We start from the raw sequence: 24950 nt of genomic DNA, 5'->3' as shown, positions 1-24950 counted from the left end.
TTTCGTTCCAAAATGCTATATATCCATGTTCAGAAATGTTGGTAAATTAAATTTTATTGTTTAAAGAAATTATAAAAGAGATTAGTGTGTTTTTTCACTATCTAATCATGGCATGGGGTTGTTCAATGACAGACATCGCTTGATGGTTTTACTTCAGAGAGACAAATAATTGTACCTGTGTGTGTGTATCAAATCCACATTTTTATTGGTCGCATACATGCGATATATATATGCTGCCTTGTGTGTGTGTGTGTGTGTGTGTGTGGTGCCTTGTGTGAATATGTGCGCATAATGTGTCTGCCATACAACTCTTCACCTACACATGCTCAAGTCATCATGGCTTACCTGGCCTTCAGAGTTGCTATATACCAGCTGCAAGTCTACGGCAGCACACACTAAATGCAGTGCCAGCTTTGGCCTGCTCCTACACCAGCCCCCACACACAGCTCTCTCTGGGGGTTCCCTGCACAGACACAGGCCCAGAGCCCCATCAAAGCCCTGGTAGTCCCCTGGAGAGAGACACACCTGGGAGAGGAAGAGAGTAACACTTGGGATCTGTTGACCTAGGAAAAGGCTGGGACTGAGCGGCAGCCAGTCAAGGGAAAAAGGTTACACATTACGTTGGACTCCATTATGTATATAAACCCTGGATTGCTGATGCTATATATGGGCCAATGATAGAATAATAGAATGAACGTGCCAAAAACGAATGTAGACATTAATAAATGCATTTCGATGGTTTCCAAAATATTTTTTTACAATGGTGGTGGAGTGCGAAGATAGAGGCACAGTGGCTTCAAAACAGTGCCCGCTGTCAGGGGTTCCCAAACCTTTTTACTCAGGCCCCTCTTCTAGCATTGGGGAACATCCCGCGCCCCCACTGTGCACGTGTACACGTGCCACAATTATTTCTATGGTCACAAGCACTGTTCACACCCTCATGTTGGTGAAGAGAACATTTTGCTACTTTAAAGCTTATTTTCTAGCAATTCTATACATTTTGCCATGTCTAATGTGTATTCATGTGATATTTGAGTGTCTCAAGCATTACAACACAATCTATGGGATAAAAAAACCTAGCAAAAAATTGTTAGCCTACAAATGGCTAGTTGATCTTGACATTTCTGACAAGTTATAAACAGCTCTCTAAGATACAGTATGCAATGACTGACAAGGAAAACAGATTATGGACTACAATTGCATCTTGGGCATTATACTGTCACAACTTTCAAGAGTAAGTTGAAAGCTGGACTGATTTCTTTAAAAAATATATTTTTTTACTCGCGGCCGCAAGCCCCCAGTTTGGGATCCACAGATCTATTGTATGTGTAAATGATTGGTTGGACTAGTACAGAGTAGACACCCATGTTGCCACAGTTCCATCTGTACATTGTCTATCTGTACATTGTACACAGAATAGAATGTATCAATGGAAACAGTTTCCACGGTTTTTGTATGCATGTCTTGGTAAAGCAAATTGTGTTATCAAAAAAGTACTATCAACACACCTGTACTGCACACAGTACTTTGTTCAATGAACTACAGTACGTAGAGTTTCTGTGTATGTGTGTGTGTGTGTGTGCGTGTGCGTGTGCGTATACGTGTGTGCAGGGTGTGTGTGTGTGCATGCATGGGTGAGTTATCTTCTCCTAACCTGCTGGGTACAGTGTTGTGCCCACTGCTGCCTGTCCAGACAGGTTCCATGTTGTGTCCTCGCTCTCCCATCTCTACAAATATCATAGACACTGTGCAAACAAGTGTCCCCTTGGCCCATGAGGCGGTACCCTAGGGCACAGGGGCACTGCCCATCACTGGCCTAAATTGGCACGTGCACACACACCCACACCCACACCCACCCACCCACACACACACACACACACATACCAACACACACACATCATACACAAACACATACCAACACATACACACAAACACACACATGCACACAAATAGACATTAGACCTTTTGCAAAACTCGTTTGACTCAAAGCACACACACTGGACTCTCCCCACGCACTTGTTTACGAAGCATGTGACAAATACAATTGGATTTTGATTTGATTTGACATTAAAACGCTTAGATCAACACCCAATACCTGGAAGTCACTCAGAGTACCTAGAGTCATTTCCCCTTTGAACATGAGCTGCTGAGTGGAAGGCTCAACAGTCACCGGGTGACTGACGCGGATGGAAATTAGACTCCGGCTATGTTGAAACTTGATATGAAACATTCTGAGCCGCGGGCTACAGATTGAACCCATGAACCAAGTGGATATACTGTATATTGTGTTAACTGTTCTTGCATGCAACCTGTGTGCCTGATACTACGGAAGACGGACAGGACAGAGTCATTGATACACAATACAACACATAAAAGAAGGGCTTTGCACCCACACATGCACGCACACACGCACGCGCACACACACACACACACACACACACACACACACACACACACACACACACACACACACACACACACACACACAAGAACATACATAAACACACACACACCAACACAAACACACAGACACAGACACACAAACACACATACACACACCTGGAAGGTTTGCCCTTCTCCAAGACACACACATCTGTCCTGGCCAGGTAGGGGCTGCTGTGCCCAGGCTCCACAGGGTATGCCTGAGGTCAGAGCAGGTCGCGGACAGTAGTGGTTGGTTGGGCAGCTGAGACAGCTGTCCATGGAACTAGCACCAACCGTCGGCCCAAAGGTACCCTTCGGACATGGCACTGGTGTTGGACTTCCCACTGGACAATAGTATCCTGTTTGAATAAATAGAGTTTTACCACAAAATGGTAGTGGTAGTGTACCACCAAGGGTTTCCATGCGCTGTCACAAGGTGGCATAGTCAGGTTTTGTCTCTCATGCCACACACAGCTAAAACACAATAGCCTCAAAATAGGTTCATAATTATTCTCAGGTCTATCTAAGCATGCAGAGACATACAGTGTGTCTACCTTGTTCACAAAATGGCCTCTCCATCTCCCTGGTTTCCACAGTTCTGTTGTGGCCATACACAGTGTGCTCCTCCACGAAGACATACAGGCACCAAAACAGCAGGGTTGGCCGCCTGCATACTCCTGGCCCTACCTTCCTTAGCATCATCCCGGTCCTGGACTATCTTGCTACTGCTGTCCCAGACTCAGTGGGGGACTGGAGACCAGCACTTTCCCTGGCCTACTGAATAATTGATGAGGCCTGCGAGGTAGGGTAACATGGGAGGCTGGTGGGTTGAAAATGGCAACACTATGCATCCAGGTCTGATTACAGGCTTTGTTCATATCAATCCTACCAATGAACTGATATTGAACAGATTGTGATTTGGCTCTTGTCACATCATCACCTCTTTGCTTTACGGTTCATTGCAATTCTCCCAAAATTCTAGGAATTTACTATTGATTTGAATTGGATGTTTAGAATTAGCAAATTGTTTTTCAGGGGGCTTCTGTTTGCTGTGTGGCCAGGTCAAAGAGTGGTCGTGAGAAATGAATACCTTGTTTTGCTGCTTATCCAGTCAAACTTTGTCCTGTGTACTGAAAGGCTGCCAGCTTGTGTTCAAAATCCAAGGTAACATCTTCACCCTTTGCTTCCTCATGATAACGGGCCTGTCCTGGCTTTTATCAAGTGGTACACATACGCATACACATGTACTAAATCAATACCACATACCAAATAAATATCAATGAAAAAAAGTAGCAGTTTGAATATAGGTCAACCGCCTAGAAACCACAATACAGAACTAAAATGTATAATGCAAAGCTGTGTGTGTGTGTGTGTGTGTGTGTGTGTGTGTGCGTGTGTGTGTGTGTGTGTGTGTGTGTGTGTGTGTGTGTGTGTGTGTGTGTGTGTGTGTGTGTGTGTGTGTGTGTACACTAGGAATGTGCATGGGTACGTGTGTGTGTGTGTGTGTGTGTGTGTGTGTGTGTGTGTGTGTGTGTGTGTGTGTGTGTGTGTGTGTGTGTGTGCTTGAGTGTGAATACACTTGAGTGTGTGCCTGGGATGTGTAATATTTTATTTCATTTATTTAACCTTTTATTTATTAACTAGGCAAGTCAGTTAAGAACAAATTCTTACTTACAATGACGACTTACCAAAATGCAAAAGGCCTCCGACGGGGACGGGGGCTGGGATTAAAAATACAAATAAAGAGAGACCTAAGACAACAATATAGCTGGCAGCAACACATGAAAACACAGCATGGTAGCAACACAACATGACAACAACATGGTAGCAACAGAACATGGAAGCGCACAACATGGTAGCAGCACAAAACAGGGTACAAAAATATTGGCACAGACAACTGCACAAAGGGCAAGACGGTAGAGACAACAATATATCACGCAAAGCAGCCACAACTGTCAGTAAGAGTGTCCATGATTGAGTCTTTGAATGAAGAGATTGAGATCAAACTGTCCAGTTTGAGTGTTTGTTGCAGCTCGTTCCAGTCACTAGCTGCAGCGAACTGAAAAGACGAGCGACCCAGGGATGTGTGTGTGCTTTGGGGACCTTTAACAAAATGTGACTGGCAGAACGGGTGTTGTATGTGGAGGATGAGGGCTGCAGGACATATCTCAGTTGCGGTGAACTTTCACACACATACAAGCAGGATGAGATGAGTGAAGGATGTGACCTGGCTGCAGTCAATGGTTAAACCGTCTGTGTTGACGTGATGGCTGCAGATCAAATCAAATCAAATCTTATTGGTCACATACACATGGTTAGCAGATGTTAGTGCGAGTGTAGCGAAATGCTTGTGCTTCTAGTTCCGACAATGCAGTAATAACCAACGAGTAATCTAACCTAACAATTCCACAACTACTACCTTATACACACAAGTGTAAAGGGATGAAGAATATGTACATAAAAATATAGGAATGAGTGATGGTACAGACGGCATAGGCAAGATGCAGTGGATGGTATCGAGTACAGTATATACACATGAGATGAGTAATGTAAGGTATGTGAACATATAAAAGTGGCATTGTTTAAAGTGGCTAGTGATACACGTATTACATAAAGATGGCAAGATGCAGTAGATTGTCATGTCTTGTCATATTATGTCTTGTTCCTGTTCTTTCTCTTCACTCTGTCTCCCTCTGCTGGTCGTATTAGGCTACCTTCTCTTTCTCTCCTCCTCCAGCTGTTCCTCATCTCCTCTAACTACCTCGTTCACCCTTTTCCCACCTGTTCCCTTTTTCCCTCTGATTAGGTCTCTATTTCTCTCTCTGTTCCTGCTTCTTTCTTTGTCAGATTCTCGTTTGAGTTTCTCATGCCAGAACCAAACTATCGTCTTGTTTGCTTCACCCTTGTCGGAATCTGCCTGTTCTTCTGATGCTACGTGTGATCAGGTACCTCTGTCCGCTACGACCCGCGCCTACCCAGAGAGACCAGCAGTCTGTCGCCGCAACCCAGCTATTCTCCTCTGCTGCTAAGAAGGGGACTCTTTTGTAAATATCAGAAGGACTTTCTGTTTCATTTGTCGCCCTCTCTGAGGGTTGTCTATTTTGCCATTTTCTACATCTGAAGAGGATCTATGTCTTCCCTGTGTTTTTACATTAAAGGACTCTGTTTTTGTTAAATCGCTTTTGGGTCCTCACTCAAGTGCACAACAGAAGAATCTGACCAAGAATGGACCCAGCGATTTCGGATCCTTTCCACTCAGACGTCGAGATCCAGGGAGCGATGCTAGGCAGACACGAGCAGGAATTGTCTGTTGCTCGACATGCCGTTGAGACCCTGACCGCCCAAGTCTCCGACCTCACAAGACAGGTTCACCATCTCCGCCTCGATCCACCGGCCACTTCCAGGGCTTCCGAATCTCCGGAGCCCAGAATCAATAACCCGCCGTGTTACTCTGGGGAGGCCACTGAATGCCGCTCGTTCCTCACCCAGTGTGATATTGTGTTTTCTCTCCAGCCCAACACTTACTCCAGGAGCACAGCTCGTATCGCCTACGTCATATCTCTCCTTACTGGACGGGCTCGTGAGTGGGGCACGGCTATCTGGGAGGCGAGGGCTGAGTGTACTAACCAGTATCAGGACTTTAAGGAGGAGATGATACGGGTTTTTGATCGTTCTGTTTTTGGGGAGGAAGCTTCCAGGGTCCTGGCTTCCCTATGTCAAGGTAATCGATCCATAACAGATTACTCTATTGAGTTTCGCACTCTTGCTGCCTCCAGTGACTGGAACGAGCCAGCTTTGCTCGCTCGTTTTCTGGAGGGTCTCTGCGCTGAGGTAAAGGATGAGATTCTCTCCCGGGAGGTCCCCTCCAGCGTGGATTCCTTGACTGAACTCGCTATTCGCATAGAGCGACGGGTTGATCTTCGTCACCGAGCTCGGGGAAAGGAGCTCGCGTTCTCCGTTGCCCCCCTCTCCGCATCACTACCATCTTCCTCCGCCGGCTCGGGTGCTGAGCCTATGCAGCTGGGGGGTATCCGCATCTCGACTAAGGAGAGGGAACGGAGAATCACCAACCGCCTCTGTCTCTATTGCGGTTCCGCTGGTCATTTTGTCACTTCATGTCCAGTAAAAGCCAGAGCTCATCAGTAAGAGGAGGGCTACTGGTGAGCGCTACTACTCTGGTCTCTCCTTCAAGATCCTGCACTACCTTGTCGGCCCATCTACGCTGGACCGGTTCGTCAGCTTCCTGCAGCGCCTTGATAGACTCTGGGGCGGAGGGCTGCTTTATGGAAGAGACCTGGGCTCGGGAACATGACATTCCTCTCAGACAGTTAAGGGAGCCCACGGCCTTGTTCGCTCTGGATGGGAGTCCTCTCCCCGGGATTCAGCGTGAAACGCTACCTTTAACCCTCACTGTCTCTGGTAATCATAGCGAAACCATTTCTTTTTTAATTTTTCGTTCACCTTTTACACCTGTTGTTTTGGGTCATCCCTGGCTAGTTTGTCATAATCCTTCTATTAATTGGTCTAGTAATTCTATCCTCTCCTGGAACGTCTCCTGTCATGTGAAATGTTTAATGTCTGCTATCCCTCCTGTTTCCTCTGTCTCTTCTTCACAGGAGGAGCCTGGTGATTTGACGAGGGTGCCGGAGGAATATCACGATCTGCGCACGGTGTTCAGTCGGTCCAGGGCCACCTCTCTTCCTCCGCACCGGTCGTATGATTGTAGTATTGATCTCCTTCCAGGAACCCCCCCCCCCCCCCCCGGGGTAGACTATACTCTCTGTCGGCTCCCGAACGTAAGGCTCTCGAAGATTATTTGTCTGTAGCTCTCGACGCCGGTACCATAGTCCCCTCCTCCTCTCCCGCCAGAGCGGGGGGTTTTTTTGTTAAGAAGAAGGACGGGTCCCTGCGCCCCTGCATAGATTATCGAGGGCTGAATGACATAACAGTTAAGAATCGTTATCCGCTTCCTCTTATGTCTTCAGCCTTCGAGATCCTGCAGGGAGCCAGGTTTTTCACTAAGTTGGACCTTCGTAACGCTTACCATCTCGTGCGCGTCAGGGAGGGGGACGAGTGGAAAACGGCGTTTAACACTCCGTTAGGGCACTTTGAATACCGGGTTCTTCCTTTCGGCCTCGCTAACGCTCCAGCTGTCTTTCAGGCATTAGTAAATGACGTCCTGAGAGACATGCTGAACATCTTTGTTTTCGTCTACCTTGACGATATCCAGATTTTTTTTTCACCGTCACTCCAGATTCATGTTCAGCACGTTCGACGTGTCCTCCAGCGCCTTTTAGAGAATTGTCTTTATGTGAAGGCTGAGAAGTGCACCTTTCATGCCTCCTCCGTCACATTTCTCGGTTCTGTTATTTCCGCTGAAGGCATTAAGATGGATCCCGCTAAGGTCCAAGCTGTCATTGATTGGCCCGTTCCTAAGTCACGCGTCGAGCTGCAGCGCTTTCTCGGCTTCGCGAATTTCTATCGTCGTTTCATCCGTAATTTCGGTCAGGTGGCAGCTCCCCTCACAGCCCTTACTTCTGTCAAGACGTGCTTTAAGTGGTCCGATTCCGCCCAGGGAGCTTTTGATCTTCTCAAGAATCACTTTACATCCGCACCTATCCTTGTTACACCTGACGTCTCTAGACAGTTCGTTGTCGAGGTTGACGCGTCAGAGGTGGGCGTGGGATCCATTCTTTCTCAGCGCTCCCTCTCTGACGACAAGGTCCACCCTGGCGCGTATTTTTCTCATCGCCTGTCGCCGTCGGAACGTAACTATGATGTGGGAAACCGCGAACTGCTCGCCATCCGCTTAGCCCTAGGCGAATGGCGACAGTGGTTGGAGGGGGCGACCGTTCCTTTTGTCGTTTGGACTGACCATAGGAACCTTGAGTACATCCGTTCTGCCAAACGACTTAATGCGCGTCAGGCTCGTTGGGCGCTGTTTTTCGCTCGTTTCGAGTTCGTAATTTCTTATCGTCCGGGCTCTAAGAACACCAAGCCTGATGCTTTATCTCGTCTCTTCAGTTCTTCAGTAGTCTCCACCGACCCCGAGGGGATTCTCCCTGAGGGGCGTGTTGTCGGGTTGACTGTCTGGGGAATTGAGAGGCAGGTAAAGCAAGCACTCACTCACACTCCGTCGCTGCGCGCTTGTCCTAGGAACCTTCTTTTCGTTCCCGTTCCTACTCGTCTGGCCGTTCTTCAGTGGGCTCACTCTGCCAAGTTAGCCGGCCACCCCGGCGTTCGGGGTACGCTTGCTTCCATTCACCAGCGTTTTTGGTGGCCCACTCGGGAGCGTGACGCGCGTCGTTTCGTGGCTGCTTGTTCGGTCTGCGCGCAGACTAAGTCTGGTAACTCCCCTCCTGCCGGCCGTCTCAGACCGCTTCCCATTCCCTCTCGACCGTGGTCTCACATCGCCTTAGATTTTATCACCGGACTGCCTTCGTCAGCGGGGAAGACTGTTATTCTTACGGTTGTCGATAGGTTCTCTAAGGCGGCTCATTTTATTCCCCTCGCTAAGCTCCCTTCTGCTAAAGAAACGGCACAAATCATCATCGAGACTGTTTTCAGAATTCATGGCCTTCCGTCAGACGTCGTTTCGGACAGGGGTCCGCAATTCACGTCTCAATTTTGGAGGGAGTTTTGCCGTTTGATTGGCGCTTCCGTCAGTCTCTCTTCCGGCTTTCACCCTCAGTCTAACGGTCAAGCAGAACGGGCCAATCAGACTATTGGTCGCATCTTACGCAGTCTTTCTTTTCGTAACCCTGCGTCTTGGTCAGAACAGCTCCCCTGGGCAGAATACGCCCACAACTCGCTTCCTTCGTCTGCGACCGGTCTATCTCCTTTTCAGAGTAGCCTCGGGTACCAGCCTCCGCTGTTCTCGTCTCAGCTCGCCGAGTCCTGCGTCCCCTCCGCTCAGGCTTTTGTCCAACGTTGTGAGCGCACCTGGAAGAGGGTCAGGTCTGCACTTTGCCGTTATAGGGCGCAGACTGTGAGAGCCGCTAATAAGCGTAGAACTAAGAGTCCTAGATATTGTCGCGGTCAGAGAGTATGGCTCTCCAATCAAAACCTTCCCCTTAAGACAGCTTCTCGCAAGTTGACCCCGCGGTTCATTGGTCCGTTCCGTATTTCTCAGATCATTAATCCTGTCGCAGTGCGACTTCTTCTCCCGCGATATCTTCGTCGCGTCCACCCGGTCTTCCATGTCTCCTGTGTTAAGCCCGTTCTTCGCGCCCCCGCTCGTCCCCCCCCCCCCCCCCCCATCCTTGTCGAGGGCGCACCTATCTACAGGGTCCGTAATATTTTGGACATGCGTCCTCGGAGCCGTGGTCATCAGTACCTAGTAGATTGGGAGGGGTACGGTCCTGAGGAAAGGAGTTGGGTTCCCTCTCGGGACGTGCTGGACCGTTCGCTGATCGATGATTTCCTCCGTTGCCGCCAGGTTTCCTCCTCGAGTGCGCCAGGAGGCGCTCGGTGAGTGGGGGGGTACTGTCATGTCTTGTCATATTATGTCTTGTTCCTGTTCTTTCTCTTCACTCTGTCTCCCTCTGCTGGTCGTATTAGGCTACCTTCTCTTTCTCTCCTCCTCCAGCTGTTCCTCATCTCCTCTAACTACCTCGTTCACCCTTTTCCCACCTGTTCCCTTTTTCCCTCTGATTAGGTCTCTATTTCTCTCTCTGTTCCTGCTTCTTTCTTTGTCAGATTCTCGTTTGAGTTTCTCATGCCAGAACCAAACTATCGTCTTGTTTGCTTCACCCTTGTCGGAATCTGCCTGTTCTTCTGATGCTACGTGTGATCAGGTACCTCTGTCCGCTACGACCCGCGCCTACCCAGAGAGACCAGCAGTCTGTCGCCGCAACCCAGCTATTCTCCTCTGCTGCTAAGAAGGGGACTCTTTTGTAAATATCAGAAGGACTTTCTGTTTCATTTGTCGCCCTCTCTGAGGGTTGTCTATTTTGCCATTTTCTACATCTGAAGAGGATCTATGTCTTCCCTGTGTTTTTACATTAAAGGACTCTGTTTTTGTTAAATCGCTTTTGGGTCCTCACTCAAGTGCACAACATAGATGGTATAGAGTACAGTGTATACATATGAGATGAGTAATGTAGGATTATGTAAACATTATATTAAGTGGCATTGTTTAAAGTGACTAGTGATACATTTTCTACATCGGTTAGTACGAGTAGTATGAGATCATGGACATTATGACTGGTTATACTCATTCATATATAAAATATGTATGACTCGTATAGAGATATTGCAACAGATGAGCTCAAACGAGGTGAGAGTAATATAGATCGGTGGGTTGTTATCCAATAAAACCAATATATGCACAACGTTGAGGCGAAACAGACAGGCTTGGCTTGCAATCAAAGGAATGCTGACCAGTGGAGGCTGCTGAGGGGAGGACGACTCACAATAACAACTGGAACGGAGCAAATGGAATGGCATCAAACACCTGGAATCCATAGCTGTGTTCGAATACTCATACTAACCGCACTAACCGTAATAGTTGTGACGTATTTGGAGTATATAGTATACTTTCAGGGCCCATAATGCAATTCTTTTTTAAAAAAGGGTCGAGGCTTCACAACGTTTTAAGATTTGGAGAAAATGGCAAAAAATATGCAGCCTCAAGTCCAACGAGAGCGGATACCAATTAATTGCTTTAACTAATTATGACAAATGTTCAGAAAATGTTGAGCAATGTAATGACTTAATGACTTAATGATTGTAATGACTTTTCCAATAAATTAACTTACACATTATGTTGCCTGAATATGGCCGGTGTCAGTAAACGTCGTCTAAAAAGCGTAATTAAATTGTTGCCAGCAGCACAGTTACAATCACCAATGCTCTGGACAACATGAAAACAGCCTAACCAGCTCTGCCAGGGCGAGTAAACATCAGATCATCAGAGTGAGGTGTTCTCTCATTTGTGTCTGGAAGTAGCTAGCAAGTTAGCCAGTTAGCTTGGGTACTTGACTGTCGTTGTGCGCTCTGAACAGTCCGAGAATGAAACAATCTGAATTTACAAACAGACAATCTGACAATGCTCTGAATTTACGAACCCCCAGAGCGCACTCTGAGCACACTTTGGCACTCCAGATTGAATTGAATAATACACCTGAAGTCGTAAAATGTCTAGCTTGTAATTTGTTACGCTATCAAGCTAGTAAGAGGTTGCATAGCAACAGCATCAACTTCCAGTAGACAGGCAAAGCTCTAATACGCTCAAATGAAAGGATACCGTTAGTTTACAGTATACTAAAATAAACGAATAGTATGTACTCATTAAGTATGTAGTATACAGTATGTTAGTATGGGTATTTGAACACAGCTCATGTTTGATGTATTTGATACCATTCCACCTATTCCGCTCCACCCATTACCACGAGCCCATTCTCCCCAAGGTGCCACCAAACTCCTGTGATACTGACAACATGTAAACTATATTTAGTCGGGCCTCCCGGGTGGCGCACTGGTTAAGGGCGCTGTACTGCAGCGCCAGCTGTGCCACCAGAGACTCTGGGTTCGTGCCCAGGCACTGTCGTAAACGGCCATGACCGGGAGGTCTGAGGGGCGACGCACAATTAGCCTAGCGTCGTCCGGGTTAGGGAGGGTTTGGCCGGTAGGGATATCCTTGTCTCATCGCGCACCAGCGACTCCTGTGGCGGGCCGGGTGCAGTAAATGCTAACCAAGGTTGCCAGGTGCACTGTGTTTCCTCCCGACACATTTGTGCGGCTGGCTTCCGGGTTGAATGTGTGCTGTGTTAAGAAGCAGTGCGGCTTGGTTGGGTTGTGTAGCGGAGGACGCATGACTTTCAACCTTCGTCTCTCCCGAGCCTGTACGGGAGTTGTAGCGATGAGACAAGATATTAGCTACTAACAATTGGATACCACAAAATTGGGTAAAATAAAATAAAAAATAGTCTGCAAATGTTTATTGAAAACATATATACATATGCCCAGTAAGCACTTGTTGTCTCTCAAATACATTATTACAGTTGTTGGTTACATAGCTAGCTAATTTTAGCCATATTAGCACAGACGTGAGAAGTGTAAAAACATGTAAAAACAAGATACAATAAGAACAATAAGATCCGGCCTTAGAAGAAGATCCGGCATTTTTTATGTACTTGTGAGGATGTAGTTTGAGTTTTAACAGCTTGATTATGTCTCAAAAAGGCTACATTCACAAACAATAAGACTAGTCTGCCTCCACCCACCATGATCCTGAGTGTTCCAAATAAGTAATCCAGAATTAGAGAACTCTTGTCAGATGGAAACCAAGTTCAGCCGGAACCTGATAATATATACTACGATTGTTTTCATAGGAGGAGCGGATAGTGTGAGTTCTTTGACAGAAGTCTATTTTCCATGTCTGTGTACTCTTCGTGTACCCGAGACTGAGGGGATTTAAGCCAAAATCAAGAATCGTGTATAATAGTTTATAGAATGAACTGAATGAACTTCAGAATGGAGTTTTTCCAGGCTCACCCAGTTGTTGATTTGACAGGGACTGGCGGGAAGCAACCATTGAGCTTTAGCCTAGTTGGCTTCGGTATTCTATATCTGATAGTGTTGTTAAGGGCCTGTCACATGTTGCCCTCCCTTGTTTTTCCCCCAATTGGAAGCCAGCCCTTTTTGTATATATTTTATATTTATTTAGAGCTTGCAATGACCTTTATCATCATTTGTGTACTTTACTCTGTTACATTATTTTCAATGGTTTGCTGTGCCTCTCCCTCCTTTTTTTATTTTATGATTGATTTATTGTAGACTCTTCCCCCTTGTCTGGTCTCCTTGGATACTGAGTTGGCCCAGGTCTGCCACACCTGGGCATGATTGAAATAACGAGCTACCACACTACTGAAAAGGGAGCTTGCAGCTCCAGTTTGGAGATTGAGTGGAAATGGAGTCCCTAGAGAAAGCAATAACAAAATGGTTGTCAGGAGTAGTGCAGTATTATCGTAAGGAGCTGTATACTTGGAAAAAGGAGGAGGGAAAAAGAGAGGGAGAGGAGGTCTAAGAGAGAGAGAGGGGGAAGAATAGGGTGAGCTTGAGTTGGGTAAAAATTGTGGGAAAAGGGGAGATGGTTTGTTAAAGAATGGTGTAAAGTCTAAGCAGAGGGAGCTGAAGACAGGAGGATAAATGGAAGTGAATGAGGGTGACATATCGGAGGTGGTAGATGTGGTGAAGTTATCGAAGACCGAGGTATGCACCGAGGGTCAGGAAAAAGATGAGTCTGTGACAGTAGGAATGAAGTTTATGGAAAAAGTGGACACTTGCCTTTTGGCTGATCTGTTTGTGGTTTCACGGTGGGTGAAAAAGATTTGGGTAATGTGGAATCGGTGAGGGTAACCAGAAGTGGTCTAGTGATAATTATTTCTGTTGGTTCGAGGGAGAAGGAGCATCGTAGTAAAATAAATGGGGGCAAGAAAAGTGAATTGTTTCGCTCTCAATGAAAGGAGTGGTAACTGGGGTAACAGTAAATATAAAAGTTGACCAGCTGAGGGGAAAGATTTCCGCTGTATGTGATCTCGTCGTTTCCCAACTCTTGCCACAAACAGGGTGGCAAGAGTTGGGGAAACAGAAGAGTCATTCTCTTCTTTTGAGTTTTGAAGTTGAGTCTTTGCCCGACAAAGTGAAGTTATGATGTATAAGTATCCTGTACAAGCGTATGTACCGACTCTATTACGATGTTACAGGTGTCAAACTTATGGGAGCAGTGGAACAGACTAAGGGCAGGTAAGGGCAGGTATCTATTCCAAGTACAGAGTGAGGATGGCAGGAAGAGAAAGAAGAGCAGAATATATTTTTTTACAAGATTACGGGTTAAATAAGACTTTAAATGTGATAGGAAAGCATCCAACAGGAAAGTGTGATTATTGCCAGGAAATATAGATACTGGAGCATGTACTAATACAGTGCGGGCAGTATGAGAGGGAAAGAGGCTGAGATCCAGTGTGAGGGAGAAGGGGATACAGGAAATTAGTTTAAAGAGCTTACTAAGTAGAACATGATTAGATACTGTCTGAAATATATATACTTTAAGATTAACTGGGCTGTCAGGTAGGCTTTGGTTTCTCTGGCCCACACTCGTAGAGTAGGTGGTGGTAATGCACAATAATGTTGGATGCCAATTGCCGATTAAACCCCACCGAAGACCGTTTGGGGACTGCTTCTGGAGGGAGAACACACCAATGCTAAATCCAGTGCTTAATTTGATCCGGCACCTCTGAATTTGGACAGTTTTGTTCCGGATCCCATTTGTCAGGATCCAGTACATCTTGTGGCATGAACACAATATTTCTACTGTTTGCAATTCTAATCAAATTCATTCAACTTGAGGCCTCTAATTCTCCTGCCCCCTAAAATAACGTCATGTGAAACGGCCTAATATTCTAAGAATGAATTCATGTTGGTTCAGTCCAAGTTTATGGTTTGCGCAACATTGTAACCTATGAACAAGGTGTGGTATTTGCTCTCCAGCGTTGCATTCATCATGCGTCACCCCTGATAAATGACCATAATTCAGAATAATACACCAGGAGTAGGCCTGTATATACACTGCTCCAAAAATATAAAGGGAACACTAAAATAACACATCCTAGATCTGAATGAATGAAATATTCTTATTAAATACTTTTTTCTTTACATAGTTGAATGTGCTGACAACAAAATCACACAAAAATTATCAATGGAAATCAAATTTATCAACCCATGGAGATCTGGATTTGGAGTCACACTCAAAATTAAAGAGGAAAACCAAACTACAGACTGATCCAACTTTGATTTAATGTCCTTAAAACAAGTCAAAATTAGGCTCAGTAGTGTGTGTGGCCTCCACGTGCCTGTATGACCTCCTTACAACGCCTAGGCATGCTCCTGATGAGGTGGCGGATGGTCTCCTGAGGGATCTCCTCCCAGACCGTTTGAGCAGATACATGCACATTTATGGCCTGCTGGAGGTCATTTTGCAGGGCTCTGGCAGTGCTCCTCCTGCTCCTCCTTGCACAAAGGCGGAGGTAGCAGTCTTGCTGCTGGGTTGTTGCCCTCCTACGGCCTCCTCTACGTCTCCTGATGTACTGGCCTGTCTCCTGGTAGCGCCTCCATGCTCTGGACACTACGCTGACAGACACAGCAAACCTTCTTGCCACAGCTCGCATTGATGTGCCATCCTGGATGAGCTGCACTACCTGAGCCACTTGTGAGGGTTGTAGACTCCGTCTCATGCTACCACTAGAGTGAAAGCACCGCCAGCATTCAAAAGTGACCAAAACATCAGCCAGGAAGCATAGGAACTGAGAAGTGGTCTGTGGTCACCACCTGCAGAACCACTCCTTTATTGGGGGTGTCTTGCTAATTGCCTATAATTTCCACCTGTTTGTCTTATTCCATTTGCACAACATCATGTCACATTTATTATCAATCAGTGTTGCTTCCTAAGTGGACAGTTTGATTTCACAGAAGTGAGATTGACTTGGAGTTACATTGTGTTGTTTAAGTGTTCCCTTTATTTTTTTGAGCAGTGTATATTTTTTTAAATAGCTTAACTGTGAATTGTGTGTAGCCCAATCACATGGCATGCAGTTGGGAACGTGTGGTAAATATCTCAGTGAACAGAGAAGACAAATCTGTCTTTAGGCTACTAAATATGTTATCAACTTCCAAATAGGCCTATTGAGCGAACAGCATTGTTTTGCACAAAGTAAAACCGAGGCTTTTGGCAGAGCTATAATTTCCTCATGTTGTACGAGATCTCCACACACCTAGGCTTTTATTGATCTCGGTTTGTCAGTCAAAGTAGCCTGTCATTTTGATCATTTGTGAGGTATTAAAAATGATTCTGCTAAAGTCTCAAATCATCTAAAATGATGTAGAACTGCATGAAATGCTCTATGATCTATGCTCTATGATCTATGCTCTATGATCTATGCTCTATGATCTATGCTCTATGATCTATGCTCTATGATCTATGCTCTATGCCAGCACACAAAGCGATGATAATGCATGCAATGCTGTATTATAAAGGTGACATTTTTTTCATGCATACCTCATAGGCCCCCCACATCACCCCCCTCTCGGCTCACTTTTTGTTCTGGCGAAACCATTGCTGCCACCACGACCACTACCAGCATTAGTCACCACGTCACATGCAGCCAGAGCGACCTGAGTCGACAACGCTCTATCCTGCAGATAAGGGATGGTCGACCCCTAAACATGCGAGTGTGGTCAAAAACTCCTGTTCAGAATGGCTCATGCATGTCTTCCTCTGTCGCCAGCATGGAACATACCATGGGCTTGGTGCCACAGACACTTGTTGACCATGGACAAAGAGGAATGACTGGCAACCAACGACCAACAGACAAATGCTGGATGACTGACGGTGATGGCGAGGACCTCCAGCATGGCGAGGACCTCCAGCATGGCGAGGTAGAGCGTAGAGAGTATTTTGGGACTGTGTGTGTGAATAGTGTGAAGCCCCCTGATACTTTTGAAATAAAATTTAAAAAATGTAAACTATATAGCCTTGTCTGTGTGGTGGCCTGGGATCTCAGAGACCTGCAAGTTGACATACACTAAAAGTATGTGAACACCTGCTGGTCAAACATCTCATTCCAAAATCATGGGTATTAATATAGAGTTGATTCGGGCACTGATGTTAGGCGATTAGGCCTGGCTCGCGTTCCAATTCATCCCAAATGTGTTTGTTGGCGTCAGGGCTCTGTGCTGGCCAGTCAAGTTCTTCCACACCGATCTCGACAAACCAATTCTGTATGGACCTCGCTTTGTGCACAGGGGCATTGTCATGCTGAAACAGGAAATGGCCTTCCTCAAAGTTTTGCCACAAAGAAGCACAGAATCGTCTAGAATGTCATTTGTATGCTGTAACGTTAAGAATTCCCTCCACTGGAACTAAGGGGCCTAGCCCGAACCATGAAAAACAGCCCCAGAACATTATTCCTCCTCCACAAACTTTACAGCTGGCACTATGCATTGGGACAGGAAGTGTTCTCCTAGACGTTTTCACTTCACAATAACAGCACTTAGAGTTGACCAGGACAGCTCTAGCAGGGCAGAAATTTGACCAACTGACTTGTTGGAAAGGTGGCATCCTAAAATGTGGCCACTTTGAATGTCACTGAGCTCTTCAGTAAGGCCATTCTACTGCCAATGCTTTTCTATGGAGATTGCATGGCTGTGTGCTCGATTTTATACACCTGTCAGCAACGGGTGTGGCTGAAATAGCCTAATCCACTCATTTGAAGGGGTGTCCACATACTTTTGTGTGTATATATAGTGTACTTTTGGCCATGTAGTGTACCTAAGGGGATACATTTAATAGTGCATTTAAATATAATTCAAGGTGTTGTTTTTTTTGTTGATAATTTGTCCCCATGGTAGTTGAATTGAATTAACTTTATGTCCTCCTCTACCCGCAAACTCTTCCTGATATTGACCCTGTCGCCCCACATGACTCCTTTTTATGACCACAATGCTTTTACGATATTTCCCTTATTACAGGATGACATCATTTGAAATTCTTTAAACCGATGTCGCAAGGAATGTTGGAGCTTGTGCAGTCTGTGACAGGGAGTGTTTTTGTGCATTGTGTCGGGTGCTATTCGTTATCAACATGACCCTCCACATGTTGTGTGTTGACACAGGCAGAGTTTAGGACAACCAATGATAAGAAGGACCCATCCCTTTATAAGCACGGTCTTGATGAAGAGTCATTCTGCCAAACCTAGTACATAGGTAAGGACAGGCCACTCTCTCACTTATTGATCTTGCGTTACTTCTGTTTTTTTTGGTCTATTTAGTCTGAAGATTCCTGTTAAAAATCCTAATTAATTTTCCCATTTATCCTCAGTGTAAAAAAAACAAAAAAAACATGCATCTCAAAGTAGTGATCTTCACCTTGTCGTTTTTGACAACCACAGGTTTGTGCTTTCTTTCCTTTCCATTAAAAACATCATTGCATCTGCTATCGATTAGTGTTTATAATATAGAGCAGATGTCTTAAAGAGAATAATGGGATTTAAAATGAGTTAATGTATGTCAACGTCTATCTTCTACTGTAGCATATCCACTCCACCGTACCAGCAGAGAAGCATCACAGGCCCTACAGGACATAATGACCAATCAGGCTCATGAGAAGACAGACCTCAACAAGGATGTCAAGTATGTCCTCATACAATATATAACATAAATAATTGAATCATGAAACACAAATGCATGTTTTCAGGTGAGCCTTTTAACAGCCTTCTAACGGTCCAAAGCCTTATAACAGTTCCATAACAGGCTTATAATGCTCTCTTAACAGCTTTGTAATGGTATTATAACAGTATTTTAACAGCATCATAACAGCCTTTATAACAATGCTTTAACTGATCCTGTATGTTAACAGTGGGATGTGGAAGAGCCATGTGGAGAGCAGCAACCTGTACACCCAAGACAGCCCCAACCCCATGGTGAGCGAGATCAGGCACAAGCTTACCCTGGAGTCCGAGAGGCTGCGCGCCCGCCTTCGCCAGGAGCTCGCTAAGTTGAGGGAGAGGCTCGCCGTGTACCCTGCCCACACCCAGTCCAGCGAGTCCACCCTGGCCAGCGTGAGAGATCGCCTGGCCCCACTGATCAAACAGCTCCAGAGCGCCGTGAACAGCAACAGCCAGGAGCTGTGTAGCCACCTCAGGCTCTACTTTCAGGGATTGGAGGCTGCGGAAAGCCAGGCAGCGGCCGGACCCACCCTATACCTGGAGGCCGTGCAGTGGATCAGCCAGACCTTGGATGACAGCAGTGCCAAAATGACCTCCGTCATCCAGGACTTCAAAACCAAGACATCCAGCATGATCAGGGAGCTCAATGGTACCTTCCAGGGGGACTTCTGGCAGGAGGTGAACGTACGGCTGGGGCAGGAGGTGCAGGCGTTGAGTCTGGAGGTCCAGGGCAGGGTGGGGGTGCTGAAAGCAAAGCTGGTCCGTCTCCTGCTGGCTCCACACCCCCTCAGGGCAGAGGTGTTCACCAGCATGGAGCAGTTCTGCCAGAATGCCACCTTACAGGACCAGTTGTTCCATGCCAGAATAGAGAAGCACCTTCTGGGGCAGGAGTCACAGGCTCAGAGCCCCAGCGAGCCGCCCTCTCCACCTCTGGGCTTATTGGAGGAGGACTTCTCTGCGAAACTAAGCGCTCTCCTCCAGGACATTCTGCACACTGTCCAGTAAAAGCAGAACAGTACTTTCCTCATAGCAAAATGAGAGAGAAAAAACATGGTGTCCCGTTTTTGGGTACATTTAAACTATATTGTTGTTTCTGCTCCTTGTGCTAATATATATATATATATCAACTCCTCTACCATTGTATATACAGTACAGTAAGTAATCCATGTATATTTATGTTTTTGCTGTTGTTTATTTCGTGTGGATGATTGTTGTAAGGCATTTTATTTTGTCAACTGTAAATAAAGCTTGTGTGAAGTTTACAGTGTAAATGACTAGTTCATATTCAGTACTTGTATTGTATTCTCATAAAAAACAGACACCATTAAACAACAATGAATTCATGTTAAACTTTATTTAGTATTTTTTTTCCAATAATGTACAGAGCAGTAGTAGCAGGTCTGAAATTGGAGCATGATTGACACGAAAACTGGGTTGCGAAACCCCGCCCACTTCGGTTACAAGTCAACTGTATTGAGTACAGTATATATCAAAACAAAATCCCCCAAACCCATATCATATATTATATATATTATAGCATTGTGGAAGACTCCGTGCGTATATCTATAGAGTCGTAGGCAATGCTATTAATAATAGTCAGATAAATGCCATAGTTAATATATCAGTTCCCACATTCCAGAATAATGATTCAAATTCTAAGAAGTATTCATGTTGCCTCATCTACTACACTATTGCTCAAGCGTTTAACATACTTTCAGAAATTCTTATATATTAGTACAAAAGGTGAAGTATTGTGATGGTTCAGGCGTTTACACATTTTCCTTCGTAACAGGTAATTGATATTGATTAACTTTATCTATGAACAAAAGGAGAATTAGACACTAGTGTCCACTTATTTTCTTAGGACACACTCAAGGTCTTCTAGTAGTTTTTGGCTACAAAATTAATGACATCACGAGAAATCTAAAACACACCCTATTAGGCAAAGCAGATTGGGCAGCTCGGAGGTGGACAGGTTGGTTGGTAGATGGTCATTGGCCAAGACACCTTTCAGTCAAAGGAGTGGGACAGACCGCCTGCCCAGTAGAACTTCTTGAGGACAAACCAGCTGCCAAGGACAAGCAGGGCTATGGCTGCAGTGCCAAAGAGGATCCCTACCACCAGCCCTGTGATGTTAACCCTGTCACCTCTTGACTGTACCCCTCCGCTGCCTGGATCACACAGAGGAAAAGTAGAGCATAGTTTTGGGCGTGCTTTAAATGACACGTTTATTCTCCCACCTAGACATATTCATTATTTGACACTTTAATTTAGCAAAAACATTTAACTCACTATATGCCAACGCAGCAGGTCTTTCCTCTGTAGGATAAACAACAGGGAGGGAAAACATATTATTAATTGAAATGGAATTTGAGTAGCAGTGGTACTAATAGCAATTATCTCTATAAACTCCAGTGAATTAAGTGCTACCTGTGATCATTATTACTGGATATCAGAATCTCAGACATAATGTTGAACAAAATCATTAATGGATGAGTCCAGGTCTCACCATCTCTGCTAGTATAGAGTGGTCCCACAGAAACAGTGGCTGATTCCGCTGACTCGGATCCAAAAGGCTCCAGTGATCTCTTTCCCCTGCTATTGCAAGCCTGTAACAAAGACAAGTTCTTATGCTTATATGAACCATTTATGGCATTGCAGCGAATTCAGGGGATAGCGCCAACCGGAACTTGGAACCCTGGTCCAGTGACTGTCAACCCAACAAGTTAGCCACTATACCAAGAGATCCGATCTCTTGACATGGTTACTGGGATGGGTCAAGGTCAACACTGTTTTATCGATGGTGCTAATTGTAAAGAACAAGATACTTTAAAAATGGTGTAGGTATGTGAACTCCACTTACATCAACCAGTTTCTGACACTTGCTGGGCTCACACAGTCGAAGGATGCAGTGCAGGAAGATACTGGACTTTTCCAGGTTATTGTGTGTCACAAAGCGAAATGCCTCAAAGGAGAATCGGGAATTCGTGGAAATCCCATTCTGTGTGACGGTTGAGCGTGAATCAACAGTGCATCTGTGAATAAGGATTATAAGAAAACTCTTTGTCATTTTGCACATACTTATTATGATCAATATTCTGGGCTGCAATTTATCATTCAAATATCTCTATATTTGAAATTGATGAGAGGATGGTTTTTGTCAAACCCCGTGAAGAAGTCGTGCTTCTCATTGTTTGACATGTTGTACGCTGATGGGGTTGCAAAGCAGTGGTCAAGTAAAAGATTAAAACTGTTGGAGGGAGGGAGGGAGGGAGGGAGGGAGGGAGGGAGGGAGGGAGGGAGGGAGGGAGGGAGGGAGGGGGAGAGAGAGAGAGAGAGAGAGAGAGAGAGAGAGAGAGACATGTCAATTTGTTAGAAAAAGAGTGTACACCATTCACAATAATGAAAATATAGAATATACAAAATAAATATGAATATAATGGATATGGAAAACTACAATACAAAATACTATACATGAAATGAGTGTGGACTTGACATTTGACCCAGTAGATAAGTTAAGAGACAAAATGTTGTCTTACTTCCCAGTGAGGTTGGTGGCCTTGACCTCCACATAAACCTTGGAACGCAATTCAAGTCCTGTCGGTGGAACCACCAATGGGTAACCATAATCAGTGCCCTACACAACAAACAGTAGAGAAGAGAAGGAGTTGTGAGGAAGATCACAGGTGAGATGTATTCTGTAAATATCCAAATCAAAAGACTAATAGTAGAGTGAAATACGAGTAAATGAACACTTCATAATGTCGCTAAGATATAGCTACATTGATAATAACATTCTATAGGCAGGTACAGTGTACTTGAGATGTTATATACTTCTCAGACAGCCCTGACCATTCATGGATGCTATTTTTTTATACATACGAAATTGAATCCTGCACTCACGTTAAAAACACTCATACTCAAGGTGTTGATGAACGTGCCATTGTTGTCACTGGTGGCCACTGAGACTGACGACCTAAGATAGAGAGAGTGGGAGAGAGCTGGCGTTAGAGAAGAAAGAAAAAGTGTCAGTTGACCTGACGAAGATACCAGAATTCATTTGTAACCAAAATGTGTAACCCCCCCACCCCCATCTATCTACATCTACGTAGCTACCTCACTAGCTATATAACCCAATTCACCCTCTGGGGATCAATAAAGTACATTTTTACCGATGACCAGTTAGAGGACCGAGACTCACGCTACAATCTGTGTGTTGTTGAGAAGGTACTCCAGCGGGTAGCGGCAGGAGAAGTGATAGTAGAGGTCCGTGGCGTAACTGATGATCCCCACAGAGGACTTGGGGGTGTTGAGGTAACCTGTGATGATGACCGACTGGATGCTGGAGAAAAAGTTGAAAGGACCAGAGGCATCCGGGGCCTCGTCCAAGATCTAGGCTCAATCAACAGAATGACGGATTTAAGGAATTGATGACTGAAAGGGAAAGGGGTAATCTAGTCAGCTGTTGATGTAAGACCCAATGAATGATAGATCAGTTATGTAGGATCCACACAATGACGGATCAGTGTAAGATCGTGGATGATTGGATTGATAGGGGATCAACACGTTGCTATTAGACAGTTAGCTAGTGCACAAAACACAGCCCATCAATATTAGGTTTGTTTTACATTCGATTCTATAATAAGGTAAGGTAGTATCATTTTTACACAACTGAACAGTTCACAATAGGCTAAACACAATGTTCCTATTTCCATGAGCTATTTCCCAAATAACCACCAGAGGGATAGTCTTGGACACAGTTCACATTACATACAGTCAAAAAGCCCAAATCCTAATGATGTCCTAATTTACACCGTAACTAAGTCACTCTCTCATTGTGCATTAACTGTAGTATGCCGATTTCCTCAAATGTACACCTACCCAAGGCACTCTGTCACAGTGAACGTCAAGTAACCCTCTCACCTGCAGTGACTGTCGACAGGGGTTCGCCTGGCTGTGATTGACAGGCAGCTGGTAGCGTATGACAGGCGGATCCACGCTGGTGTCAATCGAGCCCTGGCACTGGCTCTTGTTGTGCTCTCCATTCAGAGCCAGACCGGCGGGGTCGAAGCCTGCCCACTGAGCCGTACACAGGTTCACCTTCAGGTTGATCATACTGGCCCCGCAGTCCACCGTCAAGTCGTTGTTGTCTGAGGGGCCACAGAGGAGAGAGAGTGGAGGTTAAAACATATACAGAATCATTACTAGACTACAGTTGCTGCTGGGGGAATCACTCAGGGATCTTACCACTGTTCATTCAACGGGTGGGTCTAATCCTGAATGCTGATTGGTTAAAAGTGCATTCCAGCCGGTGTCTATTCCACAAGTTACCACTGGCGAAATCTATGACGTTAAAATGCCTATTGACTCTGTTCCACTTGACTGCGCAATCCACTGTCTCCTCAGCCCAGCCAGGCAAGTTACTGGGGGGAATCAATCAGTGAGCTCACAACTGTCGGATCACCGTGTCTCAATTATCGTTCAGCTCAAAATGTTCCCCCTGAGATTTTCACATTGAGAATTCCACCCCTGAATAGCCACGAGGTTCAACCCTCAGGACTTACCTGGGACCCTCATGTACAGAGCAGAACAGTTATAGGTAATGGAGAGGGCAGGCTGGAGGAAAATAGCCATCACAGCGGAGACATAGCACAGGGAGAGCATCTTAACTACTGTGGAGAGAGAGGATGAGAGACACACTCAGAGGACATTCACAGAACAGAAAGAACCACAGTCGGCATCCATGGACAGAGTGCAGAGAAGTTGATAAAGCAGAGGTGGTTTTGAGGTTTGTTATCCCACATAAGAAGTAAACATGTCAAATGTGCCACCAAAGAAAATCTGTTACATGTCTAAAATGATCAACTTCCACCCAAAAATGATTCCCTACTCCAAATCAGTTTGGTTTGACCTTTCAAAACTAAAGCAAGGAGAGCTGAGTCTCAAATCATCCCATCCTACCTGTGAGGTTCCTGAGCAGGTGTTTGTGTGAGCAGGTGGTGGTGGGGTGTGTCTCATATACTGCAGGTGTCCTCCCTGACATCTAATATCACATGGGAGTGAAACACACATCCATCCCATCAACAAACACACACACACCAAGGTTGTTTGTTTTTTTAAAGTGAAAGCAATCAAACAACCACTGAGAGGACTATGTCAGTGGGGTTTGACATCGATCTCAAAGGTTAACCTGCACAGGATATTTCCTATTTCTTGGAGACAAATAGGGGATATTTTAAGAACGATTGAGTGTTGTTCCTTTTCAGGGACATATTGTACACTGTATTCATATCTGTTTTATCA

The 24950-nt window shown here is 45.4% G+C and overlaps 3 protein-coding genes across 3 annotated transcripts; 1 reads left to right on the top strand and 2 right to left on the bottom strand.

Annotated features, from left to right (window-relative positions):
- Nucleotides 1-226: 226 nt before the first annotated feature.
- Nucleotides 227-3123, bottom strand: LOC116353698 (multiple epidermal growth factor-like domains protein 6). The gene is made up of 4 exons (XM_031791406.1): nucleotides 2979-3123; nucleotides 2560-2783; nucleotides 1655-1816; nucleotides 227-525 (listed from the first exon to the last, which is right to left on the bottom strand). Exons 1-4 carry the CDS (start codon nucleotides 3121-3123, stop codon nucleotides 313-315), a joined length of 744 nt encoding a protein of 247 aa, XP_031647266.1. The 3' UTR covers nucleotides 227-312.
- A 15034-nt stretch (nucleotides 3124-18157) lies between these two features.
- On the top strand, nucleotides 18158-19990 carry LOC109905373 (uncharacterized). Its single transcript, XM_020502700.1, has 3 exons — nucleotides 18158-18371; nucleotides 18513-18612; nucleotides 18839-19990. The coding sequence occupies exons 1-3, from the start codon at nucleotides 18323-18325 to the stop codon at nucleotides 19650-19652; spliced, it is 963 nt and encodes a 320-aa protein (XP_020358289.1). The 5' UTR covers nucleotides 18158-18322; the 3' UTR covers nucleotides 19653-19990.
- On the bottom strand, nucleotides 19988-24690 carry LOC116353697 (zona pellucida-like domain-containing protein 1). The gene is made up of 11 exons (XM_031791405.1): nucleotides 24609-24690; nucleotides 24212-24319; nucleotides 23571-23797; nucleotides 22849-23039; nucleotides 22551-22623; nucleotides 22187-22284; nucleotides 21814-21897; nucleotides 21511-21682; nucleotides 21157-21256; nucleotides 20940-20966; nucleotides 19988-20818 (listed from the first exon to the last, which is right to left on the bottom strand). The coding sequence occupies exons 1-11, from the start codon at nucleotides 24688-24690 to the stop codon at nucleotides 20658-20660; spliced, it is 1323 nt and encodes a 440-aa protein (XP_031647265.1). The 3' UTR covers nucleotides 19988-20657.
- Between the last annotated feature and the right edge of the window lie 260 nt (nucleotides 24691-24950).

Source organism: Oncorhynchus kisutch, linkage group LG15, assembly GCF_002021735.2.
Source record: "Oncorhynchus kisutch isolate 150728-3 linkage group LG15, Okis_V2, whole genome shotgun sequence".
Classification (NCBI taxonomy): Eukaryota; Metazoa; Chordata; class Actinopteri; order Salmoniformes; family Salmonidae; genus Oncorhynchus; species Oncorhynchus kisutch.
Note: the sequence above shows the minus strand (reverse complement) of the source record. Positions and strands in the feature narration are given on the sequence as shown.

Bases quoted from the DNA above. Each gene is read 5' to 3' on its own strand.
- LOC116353698 (XM_031791406.1), bottom strand. From the start codon at position 3,123: ATGCTAAGGAAGGTAGGGCCAGGAGTATGCAGGCGGCCAACCCTGCTG. The intron at 1,817-2,559 runs GTGTGTGTATGT...GTGCCAATTTAG, and splicing joins GAGAAGGGCAAACCTTCCAG to GCCAGTGATGGGCAGTGCCC. The intron at 526-1,654 runs GTTAGGAGAAGA...TTCCTCTCCCAG, and splicing joins CACAACACTGTACCCAGCAG to GTGTGTCTCTCTCCAGGGGA.
- LOC109905373 (XM_020502700.1), top strand. From the start codon at position 18,323: ATGCATCTCAAAGTAGTGATCTTCACCTTGTCGTTTTTGACAACCACA. The intron at 18,372-18,512 runs GTTTGTGCTTTC...CTTCTACTGTAG, and splicing joins GTCGTTTTTGACAACCACAG to CATATCCACTCCACCGTACC. The intron at 18,613-18,838 runs GTATGTCCTCAT...GTATGTTAACAG, and splicing joins GACCTCAACAAGGATGTCAA to TGGGATGTGGAAGAGCCATG.
- LOC116353697 (XM_031791405.1), bottom strand. From the start codon at position 24,690: ATGTCAGGGAGGACACCTGCAGTATATGAGACACACCCCACCACCACC. The intron at 24,320-24,608 runs GTAGGATGGGAT...CTCTCTCCACAG, and splicing joins CCTGCTCAGGAACCTCACAG to TAGTTAAGATGCTCTCCCTG. The intron at 23,040-23,570 runs GTGAGAGGGTTA...GATTGAGCCTAG, and splicing joins CCTGTCGACAGTCACTGCAG to ATCTTGGACGAGGCCCCGGA.